At 39.4% G+C, this 23,438-nt stretch overlaps 1 protein-coding gene across 6 annotated transcripts in view; it reads right to left on the reverse strand.

Annotated features, from left to right (window-relative positions):
* Positions 1-16,841: 16,841 nt before the first annotated feature.
* Positions 16,842-23,438, reverse strand: part of TMEM117 (transmembrane protein 117) — a 446,351-nt gene continuing 439,754 nt past the window's right edge. For all 6 annotated transcript variants that reach the window (XM_087442530.1, XM_087442532.1, XM_087442531.1 and 3 more), the window contains one exon: positions 16,842-18,981. In XM_087442530.1, the coding sequence (XP_087298656.1) occupies positions 18,335-18,981 (647 nt within the window). In that variant the 3' untranslated portion in view covers positions 16,842-18,334. The remainder of the gene's footprint in view (positions 18,982-23,438) is intronic.

The raw sequence follows: 23,438 nt of genomic DNA on the forward strand, positions 1-23,438 counted from the left end.
ACCTGCAAGAATCCATGAATGTTGACTGTTTCCTTGTTTTGAACAGAACACGCCAGAATTGTCTAACAGCCTTCAGTATTTGAGTTGGGAAGTGGATGGGGTTGGACAAGGGTAGAAGGAAAGCCCATTAGAATCTTATCACTGTGGGATGAAACAATTTACAACCAATCAGTGATAGTTCCTCTGCTTTCATTAATTCAGGGCTTAAATTCAATTATACTACAATAAACAAAACAAATGAGCAGTTTATCATTTAAATGGATAAGTAAAACACTTCTGGTCTCAGCTACAACATATAAAGAACTTGGAAGTCAACCAAAGCAGTGCGTACAACCTGTCTTGTAACCTTATTGACATCCCACCTCTCTGTTTTCATAGGTGACTTACCTAAGAACGTTTGCATGAAACGTTCACCTGAGGCAAATTGAACAACATTTTAGAGGCAGGATGTGGTCACCTTTCTAGTAACTATCAGGAAACCAGGATCTGTGATCTAGTGGCTGGACGGAGAGGGTCCTACAGGTATTAAATCTTAAGTGCCTTCTCTAAGAGTACAAGACACAAGATTTGCTAAGCTCTTGTTCTGGGTTCATTGGAAAATGAGAAGTATCAGTAAAATATTCTCATTACTTGAATATCATTAATTTCACCAATGAGAGCTCACTTCTGGCATTCATTATACTACATGGTAATGTCAGGTCAGAGATCAACATAGCTGGAATTCTGTAGAAAGGACTTTAGAATGTGGTCTTTCTGATCTAATGTTAGCTTGCTACCTGACCACCCTAGAGATGAGAGCTCCTATCAGGAAAACTTACTGCCCTGGAACGTACTTGAAACAAACATGTGCACGTTTGTATCACTCTATGTTGAAGTATTTTAAAGTAAATTTCATATATTGTAACACCAAGATCTGGAATAGAGCAGAGGAGTGGTTCTGAGGAAGGAAGAATAATTTGCTTATGTAAATCCTGACATTCTACAAAAATATATAGTTGTGTGTGATAGGAGGATGTTTGATCATTAAAAACAATCTCTTTTCAAATTTACTTATTCTTTGCTTTTCCATGGTACCATGTAAAACCCTCTGCCAATAGAAGCATATAACAAAAGCTAAAAGCAGTTTTCCATCAGCACTTTTTCTTGGGATCTGCATTTGAGAAAATTGGTTTTCCAAAGGAGTAAAAGGTAAGATTGTATAAGAGCAAAGACTGGCCAAAGAAAAAACACATTCCAACATGTATGAATTTTAAGTGTGTTAATTCTCACAGAATGCTGCAGAAAATGGAAGCATAAAATATGTTTGTAATCAAATTTGATTCAGTAAGACTGAGACTTCTTCACCTTAAATTCTATGAAATGCTCTGGGTGGGGGGGTGTGGGGCATGAAAAATAAATTCTGTTTGTATGGCCATGACAAAGGACCACAATGACATAGGCAATAAGACAGAACTTTCTGTGTGCTCCAGGTGTCCTTCTCTGATCTCTGCCTTACATGACTCCTGCTGTCTTCCCACCCTACTGCTTGCATGAAACGTGAGTGTATCCCACAGAGCAGATCTATATATGCCCATAGATAATTTATATGTCTATAAATTAGATGCCCTTCATTTGAATCTGGCTATACCCCTTACTGGTTCTGCAACATTGCCCAAGTTCCTGAACTTCTCTTGGCCTCAGTTTCTTAATCTATAAAAAAGAGATAATAATTTTGTCTATCAGGGAGACTCTGTGGGGATCAAATGAACTAATGCATGTGAGGTGCTTAATGAAGGGCCTGGCCCACAGGAAAGTACTCAGCACATGTTGTAGCAAGAGAACTAGCTTCTGCATTTTCTTTGTTGGGTAGGTCCATCAACTTACCTTGCCAGCAGGTCTTCTATGTTTCGGTAAGAGTGGGTTGAATAGTTCTTCTTAATTATATGAAGGTAAGGCTGATTTCCCTTGAGGAAGAAGCAGGATATTTGGTAGCCTGACAAGGGAAGTCCCTCTCAACACCTCTTGGAATGTAGAAGAGAGTAATATGGGGCCAAGATGCCTCCTGGGAGGAAGAGAGAATCACCTGAATCACCTCTTTTGAAGTTCAATATTACCAGAAACTCTATGATGGACTCCCGTGATTTCACTCAGTCATTTGGCAGGAAGGAACAACAAGGCCCCAGAAGGGTGTGCACCACTGGAAAGAGAGAGTCTAGGCTCAACACCAAGGTTAAAAATGCTTTTAGGGGCACGGCTGCTTTCAATCCATTGTGACACCAAGGCCAGAGGACTAGCAGGACCCAGCACCCTGCCCATTGCATTATGCTTTGTGTAAAGAATGGCCCTGCACGTGAGGATAAACCAAAAGATCTTCACTTTGGGAACTCAAGAAAGGAGCATTCTTCTTGAGGCTATTCCTTTTACCAGTTATACGTTCTTAAGGGTGTCATCTCAGCAGTGTGAAATAACCCATGTGACTAAGAAGGACCAATTTCCAACAGCAACCAATGAAAGAATATGACAATGGAAGAACCAATAATGATAGCGGACTAGGCAGACTTGTCATTTCTCTCAAAAGCTGATGGGGCTGAGTGGCCCCCAGGGTTAACAGTTGAAGTGAGAACACGTTAGGGAGGTGTTCCTGGATTGTGGACAATTTAGGCAAGCAAGTTTTAAGATTAGTTAGGAAAATAAAAGGTATGAAACCATACATTACGTAAATCTGTCACACCACTTACATTGTATTCATCCATCTATCCATCCATCAATCCATTTATTGATTCTTTTATTTATCCATCCATTCAATATGTATTTATTGAAGGTGCTATTTAAGACAGAGAGCTTTATAGGACATGGTTTTTGCCTCCAAGGGGCCAATAATCCTATCAATCAGATATGTTTCATTACACTTAATTCGTTACTCTTGCCAATGAAACATTGCATACTCAGAAAATCGTCAACCATCACCTAACACATGTGCTGAAATGTATCTATGTGCGTGTGTGTGTGTGCCCACAAGCATTTGTATTTATAGATTCTTGGAATGACTTATGCCAGTCTTTGCTTGGTCTTAGTGTAGTGACTGCTATTTTGGTGTGGAAGCTTGTTTTGCAAAACAAAATGAAACAAAAGCTTCATAACAAACCACTTGGAGAAGAAAACCTTGAAAGCATGCCCTGGTGGGGCCTCCCTCACGTGCCTATGGAGACAAGTCAATATCAGATTTGGCTTCCTCGGAAACACTGCTTGCCGTTTCTTCTCATAACCACACTGGAAGAGGTACTGACGAAGAGAAGACAGCTTTCCTAATCACCATGTAATGAATATCCATCCACTATCACATCAGCCTTTATGATTCTAGAACAAATGAATTCCCACCTGTCATGGATTATCAGGTATTTCTGCATCTGTTCAACAAGGGTAATATTATTAATAGTACAGTGAAAACAGGGCAGCATCTGTGGATCTGCTATCTTTGTTCCTTTGCTAATCTTCTATATTTTCCTTTTTGGTCTCAAGATACTGGAATAAACATGTTCTTTGGATGCAAGAAGACATCTGATCCAATATCCCTTAATTAATGTAATCTTTTAAAAGCATACCAATATCCTCAGAAAGTCTTTGAGCACCCGGGCAGAATGAAGAAAGAGCTCACTGCACTTATTTAAAAGTTCCTATTCATAGCAGCATCCGACTGAAGTATTCTAATCAGCTGTCAGCAGGCAGGTCCCCCCATAGCTTCTGGACAGCCTCAAGGCTCACAGAAAGATGGTGGAGAGGGTCAGGTTGACAGATTGTTTTTGCTGTCTTAACAAGCAGAAATTAACTGATTTTGCTGAAAAATCTCTCTGGATTACGACAGACAAAACATCTTTAACAGCATGATATGTTTTCAGCGGACTGCTCTGGGTTCTTCATGTAGAGCCTGCCAATACAGCTTGCCTGTTCTGGTTTATTCCTAGTAAATTTTTTGCTGTGATGACTCAGCCTCAGCATTTCCCTGAAAACACCAACACAACAGCCTAGAAAGCAGAGATAGAATATGTCAAATATTTTTTTCACCTGGGGTGTCCAATAATAGAGGCTGACATCAACTGCTGAGTCATTTTGTCTACTTGGTTGTTTAATTCCTCTTTCATGGTGAATGTTTCTGGTGGTATTAACATATGATACAAAGGCCTTCACACTTTGTAATCATTCTCTTGTATTCATTCATATGCTTCCATGACCCCTGATTAACCTGCCAGGCCACTTGTCACAACCTGTAAGTCCATATATAGTCTAACCTTGGGTTACCTTTCTTTCCACACAAAGTATATGACCAGGTAAACCAACCAAAGCCTGACCATTGGGAAGAATTTCTCTTTCTAATATCTTTCGAGGCCATCCCTGAGTGAACCATAGTAGAACTGCTTTTCATTTTCAGCTGACACCCACATGCCAAGCCAAGCCATCCATAAACCAAGCATGGGTTTTGTTTTGTTTTCTCTATTAGTTGATCATTTGGTATCTGCCATGTGTCCACAGTTGTGAGTTGAGGGACGTATCCTATTATAACAGAGGTGGATGCTATCTTAGTCAGTGCAGGCTGCTATAACAAAGATACCACAGACTAAGTGGCTTAAACAACAAACATTTTTTTTCTCACACTTCAGGAGGCTGAGAAGTCCAGGATCAAGGTGCCAGAGGAGTTGGTGTCTGGTGAAGGCTGGCTTCCAGGTTCATAGAAGGCTGTCTTCTTGCTGTGTCTTTACATCGCAGAGAGAGAGAGCGCTGGGCTCTTTGTCCCCTTATAATATACATGTCCCTTCATGGGGGCTCCACTCCCATGACCTCATTCAAACCTAATTACCTCCCAAAGGCCCCACCTCCAAATACCATTACACTGGGGATTAGTTTCAAACATGTAGATTTGGAGATGGCACAAACATTCAGTCCATAGCAGATGCCAGGGCGGGGGGTGGAGTGGGGTTCTAGCCTACCTGCTCATGCAGCTTACATATGCTCTTTGGTCTTGCTTGTGCTTGATACCAGATGTACCACTTCCATCTTATGATGAACTGTTGCTAGGCCTGCCCAACCTTATGACTGGAATTGACAGAACCCAGCCCATAATGAGCAACTGAGCTGTATGGTCATGTGGTGTACTGTGGGAAGGTGTTCCATCTCAACCAGGGCCTGATACCACATCAGGAGTTGTTTTTCAAAAAGCATATCATTCTCTGCTACAGATGGTATGGCCTTTTCCAGAAATGCAGGGGACTCTGTTGTGATTCTCTCAGTGAGGCATGGCACAAACTCCACACAGCCTCTTTTCTCACCACTGATACCTCCAACACTGTAGAATCTGCTTACCTTATGACCCAAGTGGTGGCACACTTGCTTGCCCCTCATCTTGGACCTGGTGCAGAGTTCTCTCCTGCTCTAGGCTTAAACCCACTGAAACCTGGAAGCCTTCACATTGCCTAGTATATGGACTGGGACTCTATTTGTATATGTGGAATGTAGCCTCTTAGGCATAGTGCTTCTTTTTTTTGTGGTAGGAGGTGCAAGATACACTAATTTGGAAAGGGTGTTTTGACGTGTTCTCAGCCACTGGACCCCTAAAATTTTTATAATGTGTCAGCCCCTGAATTTTCTCAGGGCCCATATCCTACCCCATGGGGCACGTATCTCTTACCAAGACTTTCTGCATTCTAGTCACCTGTTGCTTATTTGTTTCTATAAACATAATATCATTGATAAAAAGAATCAATGAGAAATTCTGTAGGATGTTCAGATGATCCAGATTTCTTTGGACTATGTTTTGACTGAGGGCAGGGGAGTTATCCTTGGGTAACACTGTAAATAAATATTTTTGTCCGGTCCACGTGAATGCAAATGGCTTCCGATACTCCTTTCTGATTAAGATAGAAAAGAATGTATTTGACAAATCAATGGCTGCACACCATGTACCTGAGAACATATTAATCTGCTCTAGCAAAGACGCTATGTGTGGCACAGCAGCTGTAATTGGAGCTGCAATTTGGTGGAATTTGTGGCAGTCTACCTTCTCCAACATCCATCCAGTTTCTGCAGAGACCACACTGGTCAATTAAACAGAGATGTGATAGGAACAACCATCCCTGCATCTAGAGGTCAAGAGTGATTTTAATTTCCATTTCTCCTCCTCTGATGCAGTATGTTTTTGCTTACTATCTTGGCTGAGCATAGATGATCAGTTTCAGAGATTTCTACTTGGCCTTGTTCACTATGATAGCTCTTATTCCACAGACCAATGACACAATGTGGAGGTTACTTCACTCGCCAAGTATGTCAATTTCAATTATACATTCAGGGATGGGATACATGACCACAGGGTGGGTCCATGGATCCAGTGGATTCACTGCAAGTCAGACTTTGGCCAGGACTCCATTTATTACCTGGGCCCTGAATGCTCCCCAATCTAACAAGAGGCTATTATGACACTTCAGGTCTCCAGACATCACCATCAATTCAGACCCTATGTCCAACAGTCCTCAAAATATTTCAGTATTCTCCTTTCCCCATTGCATGTCTACCTGAGTGAATGGCCATATGTCCATTTGGGGGAAAGACTGGTAGAATCATTACCATGATAAGTGCTATGGTGTTTTAGGACTCTTCTTCCTGGGGAGCCAGGAATTTCTCTCTTTGGTCACTGGACTCCATGTCTTAAAATTGGCTTAAGTCTAGAAACTGGGGAAACTCATTAGGTGACTACCTTTAGCCTCCTGGTCCTCTATTCCTAATTTCTTTTGCTAAAATAGGCTGAGTAGTACTCTAGTCAGCTGCCCATTTATTTTGACCCAGGAGACACATCACCTTTATTTTCTGTAGATCAAGCCCATTGGGAGCCACTCTGACTTTGCCAGGAATTACAGTAATTGTGACTCCCTGGATTCTGTTGTTAAGCGCTACCACATGGCTTCAATTGTTTTGGAGTCTTATCATCCCCATCGCTGTAGGTCAAGCCTGTAACAGCCTTTCTTACCATCAGCTGTGGCCTACAGAAGCGAGCCATCATTGCTTGACCAAGGATAGTGCATCTGGCACAGCAGCTGTGATTGCGGACACTACTAGATGGTCTTCTACTTTTAAGTGGTGCTGTTGCCTCTCTCACCACTCCGTTCCTTCGTCCTTGGTAAATGGGTGTCCTCTGGGCCTTCCCGTGGAGGTTAATCATCCAGTGGTGCTTCTGGATTATTTCATCACTCAGTCATAAGATGTGTGCTGCTCCCTGGGCAAGGTGGCCCTCTGCAGCTGAGGCTGACCCCAAAGAAGCTGACAGCTGGAGGTGTCCACTGACTACATCCCCTGCAACTGGGCAGCAAGTCCTTTGTAGGGGATCTGAGCAGCACATCTCCATGTCTATCACAAGTCATTAAGAGGCTCTTTTTTAGTATTGTTGCTGTTTGTGGACAACTATTTGCAGAATTGAGATTAAAAGAAAAGGAGTGGATCAGAGCAAGAACTGAGACATATGATTAACTTTCTACTTTTGTGTATTATCTGTGTATGCAAACCCAAACAGATCCTTCTCCTTATCTCCCTATCTCTAGGCTTGGGTTAACTTTTTGAAGAATGGTACCTATTTCACTTCATTATGTGAATTGAAATCTTTGCAGATAATCCTTCAGTCCTTATAAAGCTGTAAGATACAGGAGCCTCTTCTGCGATCCTTAAACTGGACGGCCCAACCCACATATGTCACCATTTCCTGCTGCCTACAGTGAGCACATGAAATAAGAATCCCAGTTAAAGCAGGGCCCATTTGGTGTGTCATAATCACACAGTAGGTGGTGTGTAATGTTTTCTAGCTGTGGAGTGGGAACCCCAAGACACCAAAGCCAAGGGTAAATTGATTTACTTTTCTTGTTGTATTAATGGAGTCTTGACATCCATTCTTTGTCAGAGTGATTTTTTAAAATATGCTATATCTAATGACACCATTTCCTATCTAAAATTCTTTCCCATTATCTTCAGAAGAAAGTGCAAAGTCCTCAACATGGTCAACGAGGCCCAAGCATGATCTGACCCCTGCCCGCCTCTTCCATCTGAGAGAGGTGCTAGAGATATAGGAGTGAGCCTTACAAAGAACTAGAGGGAGAGATATACTTTAAACACATGATTACACAAATAATCACGTAACTACAGTTATAAGAAGTACTGCCATTACTTCTGTCTTTTTTGGAAGGTAGCCTGTTGCAAAAGCAAACCTAATCTTTCCTGCCTCAGCAAGACATAATTCTCTGGCATTATTTCAGGGATTTTTTGGAACAAGAACATCCTTATATCTGTGGGTTCAGCCTTGTTCAGTCACGAAGTGACTCCTAGCAAAATCTAGCAGCGTCCCCGGAGCCCCATCCTCAGCCGTGAGGTCTGTTCTCATAAGCCAGCTCCTGTTGGGGTGGGGAGGGCATTAAGGTGTTACTTTCCCCCATACAGTGCGTCTGGTGGGCAGGGCTAGAAGACAGCCTGGTCTCTTGCCTGCAGTTCAGCTCTACTGGTACCCTGCCCCAAACCCCACACCACTTGAATGGAAGCCAAGTGACCTGTGAAATGCAAAGTGGTCAATCCCCCAGCTCTGGGCTGTCCCTGTGCCCTTCCTTGGACCTTTCCCAGGAATGCTTCTTGCTTTCAACTGGACAGATTCCTCTGGAACCATGACAACACCTTTACAACTTCAGCAGTGCCTGCTGCCACACTTTCCCCCATATTGAACCCCTTGAATAAGCATTTTCTGCCTTCTTGGACAGCGACTCCTTGACCCTTTCAAATGGATGAACCATGCAGGGAAATTAAACCCTTGGCCCTCGCTACTGTTATTCTTGATATTCAGATTTATTACTCTGTTTTTCAGGCTTGGACTATGACACATATTTAAGCCCTTAGGTTTCAAAAAAAAAAATCTTTGTTCTGTCCTTTATGAAGGACAACAGGGAGTGGGGCTAGGGGTGGGGTGGAGTAAGACAACAGGTTACATTCACTGCCTTGAGGTAAGAGGTGGCTAATGATAAAATGCCAAGGAGGCAGAGAGAGACGACGTGAGACGTGTCTTTCCTAATTTTTACTCTCCCCCACAGTTGCCATTCTGTGCTGGATCCCCGGCTGGCGAGGCTGACTGGATGTTCACACTTAAACCCCACACTATTGATTCACTTAGGGCTGGGTGCCAGGTTTCTCTTCCAGCCCATACAAAACTAATCAAATTAATGGATGCTGCTGCTGGTTCTCATCAAATGCCATTAAAATGTAACTCTTTCGTGAATAATTCTAAACATTGACTCAAAGCAATTGATTACAAGAACTACGTATTTCAAATGGGAGAGATAATTGATGTTTTCAACATGTAAATGGGCTTCTAAGGAATTCTGAGATACAACTTATAAGAGTACAGCTACAATCACAGCTCATTTGAGTTTTAGAGCTTCTGACTTGTGTTTATTTTCCAATTTTGGCGTTCAGAGGACAACATGTAAAATCCAGCAAGCCTGTTTCATTGTCTGTCTTCACCCTGTCCAGTCCTGCCTATGAATTCCCTGAGTGCTTTGAGTCTACACTCACAGAGCTACGATCTGCTCACAAAGTTATGTAGAAGGGGGTAGTATATTTTTTTGCTTCTAAAAGATTGATCTCAGGATACAAGGTCAGTCATCATGTAACTGCCTAGCTGAGGAATCACAGTCAACTCACCCATGCAAATAGTCAGGTGAGGATATAGCACCCCTGCCTCAGAAATTAGACCAGTGGACTTCCAGCTGCTGCTCTGATTTGCTGCTCTTTGTTTTAATTGTCTCTCATGCTTTGTTCTGGTTTGATGCTCAGTACATATTTTTAGGCTCCCTTAGTTGAGGAAGAGTTTGTACACATTTTTCTGGCTCAACTGTGACATTCCCTTTTAATTCAACTTTTTGAAATTGCTATCCTTACCTCTTGTGATGGCTAATTTTATGTGTCAACTTGAATGGGCTGTGAGTACCCAGATTAAACATTGTATTTGGGTGTGTCTGTGGGGGTGTTTCCAGATGAGATTAGCACTTGAATTGGTGGACTCAGTAAAGTAGATGGCCTTCCTGAATGTAGTTGGGTGTCATCCAATCTATTGAGGGCTAAAAGAGAACAAAAGGCAGAGGAAAGGAATTCGTCCCTTTTTTCCTACCTCACTGATTGAGCTGGAACATCTCATCTTATCTTCTCCTGCCCTTGAACTTGGATTTGTATCATTGGCTCCCTTGGTTCTCAGGCCTTTGGACTCTGAATTACATCCTGCTTTCCTGGGTCTCCAGCTGGCAGAGAGCAGATGTGGGACTTTGCCTCCATAATCTCATGAACCAATTCCTCATAATAGGTGTATCTATATCTACATCTCCTTTATCTATAACTGTATATCCTATTGGTAGTGTTTCTCTGGAGAGCCCTGACTAATATACCCCTCATTCTCCAAATGAAATATAAGTAAAGATCCGGCCTTCTCCCTAACTTAAAGGATTTGATTGGCAGAGTCCATTCCCCTACAGCACTTATCATGGAGGGGATCAGAGAGTTTGAGCATATTATGCTACATAAATGAGACAATTCTAAGTACACTGCCTCACTCATTACATAGTTATCATTGAAATTTTATTGAGTTAGGAACTATGATAAAAGATAATGTATAATTCCTCTCCCCACCTCAGGTCACCATTATAGACAGAATCAAGGAGTTTATAATCTAATAGGAGATACAGACGTGTAAACATATAGAAGAAGAGAATGTTAGATATAGGGTATATATAATAGATAAAGGGTAGGTCATGTAGGAACACAATGGAGGGGCAGTCAGTTCTACTTTGGAAGGTGTAGAAAGACAATAAAAGAGATGACACTTGAGTTGATCCTGGTGATCATGGTGGGAAAGGGAATTCCAAACAGAAGACACTGAGCAAAAGCAGATTTGAGTGGTACAGTGGCTCATTAGGAGAGCTATAAGTAATTCAACATATTCGGATGATTAGAACTCACTGGGCATGGAAGAGAACGTCAGAAAAACAGTCAGAGAGTCTTGAGTGCCAGACAGGATTCTGCATTTTATCAGTGATTCCCAAATCGAGGTTTGTTAGAGAATCACCTATGGAACTTTTAAAACAGCTCAGCTTCAGTTCCATCCTAAATCCAATGAGTTGGAACTTTCAGGTGTGAGACCTGGCTGGGTATATATTTTGTAAATGCTCCTCTGACTAGAAATTCCCAAAATCATTCCCTGTCCTTTGTGGACACAGAGCCGAACGGCATTTCCTAGCATGCCTTGCAGTTAGGCAGGCCCTGAAACAGAGTACTGGTCCATGGAATACAAGAAGTGATGTATGCCATTTGCAGGTCTGTTCCTAAAACTCCCTATAGGATCTTCTTCACTCTCTCTCCTTCCTCATCAGCCAGCTATACGCACAGAAGATTTTAAGATCCTAGAGAGTCAAGGAACCACTTTTTGGAATATGCCTGAATCCCCAAGTTGCGGAATGGACGGCTAGCCAGTGGACACCCAATTCAATTTGCAACATGAGCAAGAAACGAAATTTTATTGTGTTAAGCCATTGGGAATTTGGGGTTGTACACAATTTTATTAAAAACCACTGGTGAGCAATATGTGGCTACTGAAAGAGTGAAGTAATATGATCAGATTTAGACTCTAGAAAGACTGTTCTGGCAAAAGTGTAGAAAATGGTTTGTACTGGACAGGGTGAGGGTTGGGAAAACCAGTTAAGAACACAGTGCAGTTATCCTGGGAAGAGATGATGAGATCTCAGCATGATAGTAAGTGATAATGACAGAGAATAGGAGAGTAGAGCTGTGAGACACAAAGCAAATACAATCTATTCTCTATTCCCAGTGAAGACCATTTGGATATGTAAAGGACAGAGCCTCCCAGTTTTCTGGCATAGTGGAAGCTCTAAATATTGTTTTTCAAGTTCAAGATCATTATAATTTGTTCAAAGGTAATTTTATAGTAATTTCATCCTTATCAAATCTGAATACTAATTGTAAGAGTCGTCTTTCCTGAATTGGCCATTGCTCTTTCTCTCGTCTTACACGTTTTTTTTCAATCATGAGTATTTTTCAATGCCGATCTTTTCTAGTGTGGTTAGGTTGAAGTCAACTGGATGTCCAGATAAAACAATGTATTCAAAGCAAATAAGTCTGTAAGCTGAATGGAAAACCACAATACTGTTTTAAAATGTCATTCTATAAAGCACCATGGCTTGGCCGAGGTGTCACCTTGATTCCATGGGATGCTAAGGTGGGCTCTTCCTAAAAGGCAAGGCTGGGGCAACACCCTGATTGAGAAGTGGCTTCCTCAACTGCATCCAAAGGCAGCCAGGAAGATCCTGAAGTGCAGAGGCTCAGGTGTACGTGCTGGCTCTCGTTTAAATGCTGAAGACACAAGTACTTTCACTTCAGGACTTATGAAAGGTGGTGGATTACTGCCACGATGAGAAAGTCCTGATGAGAGAAGCTGGTAAAGCAATCATAAAAGGAAAGAAATAATTGAAGAACTCTGGAGCAGAGGAAACCTTGAGGAATAAGTTTGGCCCAGCAGCTCCAAGGGATTATGGCCATTGATTTCAGACAATTTAGCCACTTGCTTTAAACTAAGGGATCTGAACTTCTGTTAGAAGTGCAAAGGGATTACATTGAAACCTGTAGAGTTCAAAATGACAGAGAGACAGAAAATTGGGAGCAAACAGCCTAAACATGTTCACTAGCCTAGAGCTGCTAGTGAAGGCAAACCGAGGGGGCTCTGTTGAAAGGTGGGCACTGGAGGGGACGGGAGCCCGCACATCTGTGAGATTACCTCACATCTGCATGGCTTGCTGCAGGTCACGGAATTGTTTCACATACAGTTTTAGTTGATCCTCTTCAAAACTCTGTGAGGCATTCCCATTTGGGGGGTGAGAAACTAAGGCTCATAGTGTTCACAGGGCACGTCTTCAAGACCAGTGCTTGTCCTATCACAATACAGCTTGCTCACCTATATAAAGATTTTAAAAAATGATAAATTTTGGATGTCCTTCAAAATATAGTTATTCTTAGAGCCCATATTCAAATTATGCTTTCTAAAACTGGCCATTAGCTAATCATTTTTTCCCTTATTTGAATATTCATACCTACCCATTCCTTCCCTGACATTTGCCTTGGATGTGTGTTCAAAATATGCAGAAGTCCACTCCTTCCTCTCTCCCAAGGAAAGTGAAATTATGAAAATTAATTCTGACGCTGGAAATTTTATTAGGATGAATCTGTGTTGTGGTTTTATAAATAAAGCTTAAATCAGAACACCTGGCAATAAACTGAATGATTCTGTCATTTAATTCAACCTTATCTGTTTCAATCATATGATGTAACTTGTAAATTGCATCCAGACAGCTGTTAGGAATTATTTAACTTAGGTTCTTGAGAGATAAGAATTGTTAGAAATCAAGCATCTTACAGTTTAATAACTGCTCCTCAGGTCATCCTCACCAAAGATCCTGTTTGAAATGGATACTATTGTTTGGATGGATCTTTATGATGGCTTGTAATGGAAAATACTGGGGCTTTGGAGTCAGACAAACCTGGGTTCAAATCTTAACTCTGCATTTGCCAGCTTTGTGACCTGGACAAGTTAATAAACCTCTCTGAGCCTCAGTTTCATTATCTGTACAATGAAATTAACCATACTTACCTTCAATGGCTAATGTGAGGATTAAATGGGATAATTTATTTGCACATGAAAATACTCAAAATGGTAGTATTATTAATATGAAAACTGAACAAAGATCTGGATAGAGTGAAAAAATTTATTAGAATGAGGAGCACCTATAAATTTGTTTCATTACTGTAGTTCTCAATTATAAATTATAGTGGTCCTTCTCAATCATGCAGGTAAGTCCTCAAAAAGTCCAGTAGTACAATTATTTGGTGTTAAGGAACTTAAGACCTTATGAAAAATCGTGTTGGAAGATAGAGGTAAGAAATAAACCTGGTGAAATACATTATGTATTTTATATTCTCTGAAGTAAAATAACTATCTCACACTAAATTAAAATAAGATCAATGGTATTTTACACATATTAAATTAGTAATAATACTAATTTTGTCTCTCACTGAAAATTTTCAGGACGTCTATCATAAAATATCTGCAAGACATTTTTGTTTACAAGATGTCAGCTTTTATATCCTGATAATATGCTTACAAACAGACTTTGCTCCCATCTTTGTTCTTCCACTGAGGATATTCCAGTCTCTCTGAATTGCTAAGTGTTGAGTTTTGTCTTTCTCTTCTCATGTTGCCCACTCTCCCCACACCTATATCTGTAGTTTGTTTCATGGGTCCCCTGTCTCCTCTCTCAGGTCTCACCATGCTCCCTGGGGCAGACAGAGAGTAACGTGAGTGCTAGAATGTTTAAGAGACCAACCAACCAACCAACCAACCAATCAACCAATCAACCAGCCTTTTGTGTAACCCCCCAGCTATGTTGAACATATCTTTTTGAGTCTCCTACCTAACAGGTAGGACTACTGGACTCACGATAACTTTACGTTGAATTTCCTTTTACAAAGGCCTCCCTCCCTCCCTGAAGTTTTAAAGCCCATTCACACTAAAACTGCCATTTGTCATCTCCAAGACTTCATTGCAGCAACTTCCACTCATGCTCTACTATCTGCCTAACCTTCTCTTCCTATTATAAATATCCACCTCTTTTTCCAATTATCTTCAACAAGAGTGACTTGTGAGCTACCAGTACTACATCTAATTTAATTGTTTACATCTAATTTAATTGTTTAAATTATAATATAGTTCTAGTCCAGTCTAAATGGTAGTAAGCCAAACATTTATGACCTTGATTCTCTTATCTATATCGGTTCCCGTTAATCACAACCCTATGCAAACATGTTTAAAAGTAAAAATTGGGATAAATGAAAAAAGTACCAGTTTATCTGTTGCAAACCTAATTGAGTTGCTCTCCCTCTCTTAAGGCAGAGCTAGCTAACAGGCTAGAGTGGGGCTCTGAGGGACAAAGCTGGAGGAAATCAGGCCAGATAGAGTAGTGAGCCAAGTCACGGTCTGAGGGGGAAAAACCAATAAAAGCACAATATGTGAATTGGGGTTGCATAACCAAGAGTTTTATTTTAAAATAGGGATCAGTTCAGAGTGAGGACAGATAGGTGATAAGCAATGATGGGGTGCTGAGGCCTTAGCTGAATGTCAGATAATTCAGTTGGTATCATGAGCCATCCATTATAGGGACAGCTATGAGTTATTTATTAGCATTATCTTTCTCATTTTCATGTTGGGTTGTGTTGGTGACCCACAGGACAAATAATGTAACAGAATTGCTTATGAAGCCCAGTGTTGAGATATGACAGTAATATTGACTCCCACCTTTAAATCTGAGTGTCTATGTTAGATGATTTCTTTCCATTGTACCATCAGCCAGTAGTGCTTTTGAATACTACTTGTGAAATCTGATGCTATAAAAGTAAAAGGAGATTTTGTGCCTGGCTGACTCTTAGGGAAAATGAAGAAGAAAAAATTCTTAATATTTCTAATAGAATTCACTGATGATCTTAGATGTGCTAAAAGATAAGTGAACATGATAAGTAGCCACCATGGGGAGAAGATGAGGTAGCTAACTACGGCTATATAATATAAATAGGCATGTGGCGATGAGATTTATGCCTAGGCATGTATTATCAGGCATAAATTCATAGTGTTTATTTAATTTTCCATTTAAACTACTAATGAAGTACTCTATAATGTAGGATACTAAAATTGTGTCAAATTAGTAAATTTGCACTGCATGGGAGAAAATACTATAATTACTGAACAGTAGAAATATAATTGTTTATAGTTCTTAAGCATCACTACAATTAAGGCATCACATTTGTTGTACTTTCTTTAGAATCTGTGGTTGCTGATTTTTTAATCCTTTTTTTTAACTCTTCATTTTCTGAGTTTACTACACATGTTTAAAAATTTTTTTTAATGCCCTTGATAGTCTAAAAGTTTTGGTGTTCAAAAAACTCTGTACAGTCAGTCTATTGGTATATGACTCAGGGTTCAAGACTAAACATGAATGGATGTGATTTTGACTTTGATTTCATTTCATTTTCTAATCTTTAGCTGGTATACGGGCAAATGGGATGTGCAATATGCAAAAGAGGTAGCAAAAGAAGAAAGGAGACCCATGTGCAGTTACAAAGGTCAAGATTGGTATATACGATTGAATATTGGAAGCCTTTGAAGGTTCAAATCTTATTTGACTACTAAAATGCCATCTCTGGAAATTATTCCATTTGGTACGAAAACTTATGGAAACTTTAAGGACATATTTTCATATCAGCTGATAGCCAGCTTCTCTAGGCAATCCTTAGAAACACATAAGCCCAGTGCTCTAAGGTTTGTTATTTTTTTTCTATCTTGTGCTAATTAGATTCCCTCATTGATGCGTTTTTTCTTTAATACTCACATAAAGATTCTCAAATAATATTTTCACAAGGACTACATACTGATAATAAACATCGACTTTCTAAATCAACTTCCTTCTTCATTCTACAAGACAATGACTTTCAGAATAATTAAAAATATAGTCCTAGGTGGTATTATTTACTTGTTCCAGAGCTAAAAGTTAAATGTTCTATGTTACGCAAATTTGGTAACGGCCAACATTACCACATATCAGGGATAACATGGTAAGTTTCCTTGGACAGTATGGTCTATGGGTTACTATAGCGAGCTCGATCTCTGCATTTTTAGTGTCAGAGATATTTATGGCTCTGAGTACACCATGCATGGCTATTAAAGGTAAAAGAAACAGCAGGGGTATGGTTCCAATTGCTTAGTAAACAATTGTAGAAAGATGTTTATTAAAGCTGGCTCTCAAGTGACAGATAAATGCATAGTTCTATTATGCATGCTAAATTCAGCATGCCGCAAGCTCAAAAGCAGATAGATCAAAACAAGAAAGATTTAAAAAATCACAAAGACAAAATATAGCTATGTCGGCATGTGACAGAAAAATAATTTTGCCTTAAAAGTGATCTCTCCCAACCCCCTCAAGGAACATGTAACCACAATTTATGGAACAAAATTAAAAGCAAGTTGGGAGTGTTCCATTTCATAAATTGCCTGACATTGAAGTTATTAAAAAAAACACTCAAATGAGCTGTTGTTAAACTCAAATACATTCTAATCTTTCTATTATAAACAAAAAACTACATCACATAATTACTGATGTATAATTCTTATTTATTAATGTGGATGTTTAATCTTAAAAAAAAAAAAAACAAAAAAAACGCACACACAAAACAAGCCACTAAACAGATTCTTTCATGCACGTCTTTTTCTACCTCACGAGGTTCCACTCATGATTTTTAGAGGAGTTCCTTTGCTCAGAGTTGGCATATGTTTTTCAATTTTCATGTCCAGAGCCATATTTACAGAAAGATGTACAAATATTGTTGACGGTAGGCTGTGCAACCCTCACATGATTAAAACTTCAGCTCCTTGGTTCTCTAGGGCTTTGTGTAAATGCCAATAAATTTGAGAGTTCACCCAACTGTGCCTCTTAACCTTTGTTCCCAAAGGTGAAGGGCAGGATTTTTAATCAAGTAGCAACTTATCTTTAATTAGGAAAACATAATTAGTTATTATCATCTAATTGCAATTATTGGTTGGAGAAAGTCACATTTCACAAGTAGTGACCCATGCCAGATTATCATTCTCCTATTATTGAATTTTGCCTCTGTATTTGTATTTGGCAGACAGCCAAGAAAAATTCAAAGGTAATCACCATGCTTCTCTGCAGACCAGCTGTCAAAGTCACCAACTCTGCTGCTTAATAAGAAACCAGGAGATACTTCCTGAGCCACATCTTGGCTGTATCTGTTTCCTGCTCAGACATCAAGTGTAGATCAAAATAATTGTATACAAAAAACCCCACGTGAAGCCTGTTAGAGAACTACTCCACACTTCGTTTCTGGTACAGTTAAAAACAGTTTAATGTCTCAAGGCACCACTATGGTTGAACATCAGATACACGGGTAATCAGCTAATCTGCTATGCTGTAGAGTCAGTAAATAGCTTGTGCAATTGTGAAAAGCAATCTCTAGGGGACTGTTAGATATACAGTAGGCACGTGTATCATAATACAAATAGAAAACAATGAGTCCTAGAAAAAGCATGTTGAGCACCGTTGTGGCATCGTTTGTATTTCTTTACCTAACACTACGTAAACCTTACATTTACAAAAGGAAAGACTAACTTTTTAAAGTTACACTCAAGGTTGCTTTTTGTGCTGTCTCCATGTAAGCGAATCTAGTTCGTAGGCGTGCTTTTAGAAGTCGTTGGATCTGGATCAGCTTCTGTCCCGCTGGTAGATTCATTCAAGTGTGAGCTCAAGTTTTCTGATGTTAGGTGTGAAGACTTATAGACGATCTCGTTGAAGTCGGACCTGATGCAAACCAAAGCGGGGTCATTCAATGGGTCTTCCACTGAGGCCTGGGTGTTTTCTCGAGTGATTCCCATGTCTTTGCTGTGTTCTGATGGGGATTTTCTTTTCATGCGAGTGTAAGTTTTGTCTTGATTCTCCATGCCTTGCTCATTTTTCAAAAACCGTCCAAAGAACCAAATGAAAAATCCGAACCACACAAAAGCTATCAAACTTGGAACAAAAGCCAGACACTTGACATCAAGGCTAGCTCCTATGAACCTGCTGTGTAAGAACAGGTCTCCCTCCACATACGTTTTATTAGTCCGAGGGTTAGTGTGATTGGACCTCCATTCCCAGGAGAGCTTGGTTCTGTTCAAGTCCTTCAAACTCTCTGAGTCTTTCACTGTATATATCTTCTGCCCTGGGCCAATGTACTGTCCGTATTCATGAGGTTTATAAAATATCTGGTTCTTCCACATATTGAGATCCAAAATTAAGACAAGAAAGATAATTCCATAGTTAAACCATTTACCTGCATTAAAAAAGAAATATTGCATTAGTCAAAGATCTATAAAATTGCAATAGGATTTTCTTCAATAACATGAAGATAATGGCATAGTAGTATAAATTGTTAATGTTTTAGACCTGTTAACAATTAATTCTTTGAGAGTGCTATGTTGCCATTAATTGAATTGGCAAAGGAAATTTCCTAAATGGATTCGAAGCATGTGAAAACGTAACTGTAGGTCTCAGAGCCAGTAATTGATGGTATTTACACCAACCAGATTAAATCTCTCTATTTTATAGGCACCACAGCTATACTCAAATTTGGTTCCATGTAGGTTATTCTCTAGAACGTTTCAATTAATGTTTAAAAACAAAGTTCTAATGAATTCTTAGAAAAGTCCAGCGTATGACTGAACATCTCTTACGGTTTTATAATTATGTCTGAGCAAGAAATAAATCATTTTGCAATGCGAGCACAGCAGTATATCAGTTGAATTCACATTGCTGTTTGTAGGTGACCTGTTGATTAAACCATTAGTTGATGTGATACGGATCAATAATCCTTGAGCAGTCATTTCAAGATGCAAAAATAATTCCATCAAATTCTCATTGAATAGAATCCATTTATCAGACATATAAATATAACCGAAGCTAACGAACTGCTTTAGAAGACAGAATTTGAAAAGATTGTAACTAAGATGATTTCTTTGTAGCATTTAAAAATCTTACATAAATATTATTTAGATACATATTATCTAGTGATATCTCTACATCTTTAAATGGAAAGAATCTGGAAAAACTTTCAAGGGATATAGATTCCATTATAATTTTTATTATAATCATAATTTATTGCAGGTTTTACAGCATTAAGTGTATTATAATAATATAGTAATAGCTACCTCATGGGTTTGCTGTACCAAATTAGACGATATATGTACCAGATTCTAAAAGCTTTAGTTGTAATTATTATATGTATTATGTCTAAATTATTTTATTTTGTATTTGAAGATAGCAATATTGAACATTATTAAGTTACTGCTTCACATGATTAAAGAACTCTTAGGACAGGAGAGAGATTAGATCTTGGGCAAACTTTTTAAACCAAGAATGGTAAAAATGTATTTTTCAATATGTACTCTAACAGAATATATAGCTACATAAAAATATAACTTTGTAAAGAATTTAGAAAAGTGTTTATCATGCTCTTTACAGATTTTCAAGCTCCTATTATATGCAAGGTTGAAAGGTTTTAATCCTGGCTCCAAAACTTACTAGTTATGTGTTCTTGGGCTAGTTGTTTAAATTCTCTAAATCCCCATTTCTTTACATGCAGAAAATAATAATACTTATTAATGCTGTTATACTTCATGAGATTATTAGACGCTAAGCACAGTGCCTGGTATATAATAGGAACTCAGTAATTGTTATCGTCACTATCATCAAAACTTGCCTAAGCCGTGATAATGTCTTCACCTGAATGAGAAGGTGCAACTTCTTCTCTATGAAGAGAATTTATGTCAAGTCGTTCAACTACACAGGGTTTAAATATTTGTAATGGAAGTTCTTGCCTGAATGATTTATACTGCACACCCAAACTAGAAGGTAAGTTGGCACACCAGAAACGTTGTTTCCAGATATGATAAAATATTTATAACTTCTGGTACTATTAAGATCAAACCACTCCTGCCCTCTGGATCTTCAAAACTAAAACAGAGTCACACTAAGAATCAACCATAAAATAAACTAAGAAAGCACAAGCCAGAGAAATTCAATCAAATACAAAGGTGAGCCTCATTACCAAACATTTATTGTGCTCATAATAGACGCTGTGTAGGATACCTTATAGATGCTGAGGACATATGTTTTGCCATCCATGGAGAAACTCATCATATTGTTGGGGAAACAGGACAGAGATAGCAGTAGATAAATAACAATAAGAGGTCACATTTGAGAGGTGTCAAACGAGTGATACAAACCATAAATGCTGAAGATGTTGAGAAAATGAAATAAAACTGAAGGCTAACTTCTGCACAAAGGATTTTAGAGGAAGCAGCAATTCATATGGTCCTTGAACAAAAAGCAGGGAGAACAGTTTGGAAAATTTGCATTTCTTTTAGTTTATGTTTTTATTATGCTGCAGATAGAAGAACATACAGAAAAAGGTCAGGTGACGTGGAAGAGAGGGGCTGAGGGAAGTGAGAAGGAAAAGAATGGAGAATATTGCAGGGAAAGGAAGGCAGGAGCAGAACGAGAGACAGGTGATAAGAAAACGTTCAGAGATTCTCATTCAGGATTAAGGAGGCACTGGTTTGTAGCTTCCATGATAGAAAGCAAGTTGAGAGAGGGGCTTCGGGTGCCTCTCTGTTGTAGGAGATCCATAGTTATTCTCCTGTTGTAAACTACATGTGTTATGAAGCCAGACTGGATGGTGAGGGGAAGAAGTCCTTGAGTGATGGTATGACTGACCATCACCCTCTTGACTCGCAAAGGTCCCTTGGAGAAACCTGTACCCTCTCTAGGTCATTTTCATCAACTCATGCATAGGGCAATCCCTCATAAAGGAGTCCCTGTTTCTAGAGAAACAGGACGTCAGAAACTAAAGATGAGAAGCATCACAGAATCAGGGAGAAGAAAGGAACGCTTATGGAGCTTGGAGAAGGGTGCTTTCCTGGTGGGGAAAAGACACTCAGTGAATGTTTATAGACAAAGGAAAAGAATAAAATCAGAGAATAAAAGTGGAAGTGGATGTACGCTGATCAAACTAATGGAACCCCGAGGATAGGAGTTTTATTCCAACCTTTCAAAATATTTTTCTATTACCTAAGTTAAATGGTGCTGGGTCAGTTTGACTACTAAACTTTCATACTGAAGAATCACTTTATGTTATTTCTCATGTGACCTGGAGTCTGAATATTTAGATGGCATGGAGAAGCAAATTAAAAATATGTTGCCTGACATTGATCTTATCACCCTGCTCTGACACACCTTTACCGATTTGTGAGAGGGAGTACCATAGTGACAAAAAGTGCAGGCTGGAAATCAGCAGAGGGAGATTTCATTCTAATACTCAAATAATACAACCTTGGGTAACCTGTTCAACCTCTCCAGACCTCAATAATCTTATTTTCAAACTGAGGATATTGAACTACATGCCTTCTAGTTCTATGACTCTGTCCTCTTCCTCCAAATCCTTCTACTTATTACTTATGTGAATCCAATTTTTCATTCTGCGCAATGGAGAATAATACTAATGTAACTATCTCAAAGGATTATTGTGAGGATGAAGTGAGAAGTTATATTAGAAAGTTCTCTGAAACATAGTAAGTTTGCCAAAAGTGTAGGATAGTATTGTTTCTACAATTTCTTTCTTCTACTTCTTCAATCCAGTTACTATGGGGTCTTGGTCATAGAATAGAGGAAGGAGAGATGCATGTGTAAGGGTTTGTAACAAAGATCCATCCTAAGGGTGTTCAAATGTTTCAGTTTGGATAAAAGAGCATGAATTACTCAGTACTGACATCAATGGGTAGATATCACAGAACCAGTTACCCAGGAGGACCCAGTGTGTGGCTATATGTAAATATGCGTTGTGAATCACCATATTTAGCATGTTAAAAATCCTTAGCAATTGGTAATTTGTCTACAGCTTGTAGCAATATTGGTCCTGAGTGAAAGTGTTTTATATACACAAACTTGAAGCTAAACAACAGGGGATAGTGTCCCCACATCTCCCCCACGTCAGAGAAGCCATGTGGAGGTGGGAAAGAGCAGAGGGGAGAGAATAGGGTGAGGCAGGATCCCTATGGATATCATATTTCCTCCTTTTTTCTGTGGATGTAGCATTGTCCTCCCCCCCCCATCATAGCCACTCAGCCAAAATTTGAAGCTGCTGAAAATGTGGAGGAAATGGCTCCTCTAACTTTCTGTTTGTTTCTGGCCCACCTGACATAACCCCTGGTCCATTTATCCATTTGTGCAGAGGAAGGATGTTCATCTTTCTCTATCATCCATCCTTCCATTTTCCCACACTGTGTTTTGTTACCTTGGTATTGCTTTCTCCTCTTTAAAAATTACTTTGCCCTATGAGGTGTGGCAAACTAGAAAGCAAAATCAGGAGAGACAACACAACCTCAGTGTCCTTGTCCATAAAGTAAGGGAATTGAGCTATACAATCCTTAAGGTTTCTTCCCAGTTCTGAAAGTCTCTTTGCTGAGTCTGTGAAATAAACATCACTTAAACTTTAATGTTTTAAGATGGACCAGGAAATCTCACCATTAGAGCAAAAAAGATGGAATACACAATTTTCAGATGGAGAAAGATTTCCTTAGAACAAAAGATTGTATATTCTGAGACACACTGTTTACCATAAAAAATAAATTTGAATCCCTGAAATGACCCACATGGAAAAGATATGAGGCACAAAAAAGAAAAGCATAGAAAATGCTTCTAATGCCATTTTCCCAAGTGTGTTGCTGTGAATGT

The sequence above is a fragment of the Ceratotherium simum genome, chromosome 17 (genome assembly GCF_057802395.1).
Source record: "Ceratotherium simum simum isolate JZ-2026a chromosome 17, ASM5780239v1, whole genome shotgun sequence".
Lineage (NCBI taxonomy): Eukaryota > Metazoa > Chordata > Mammalia > Perissodactyla > Rhinocerotidae > Ceratotherium > Ceratotherium simum.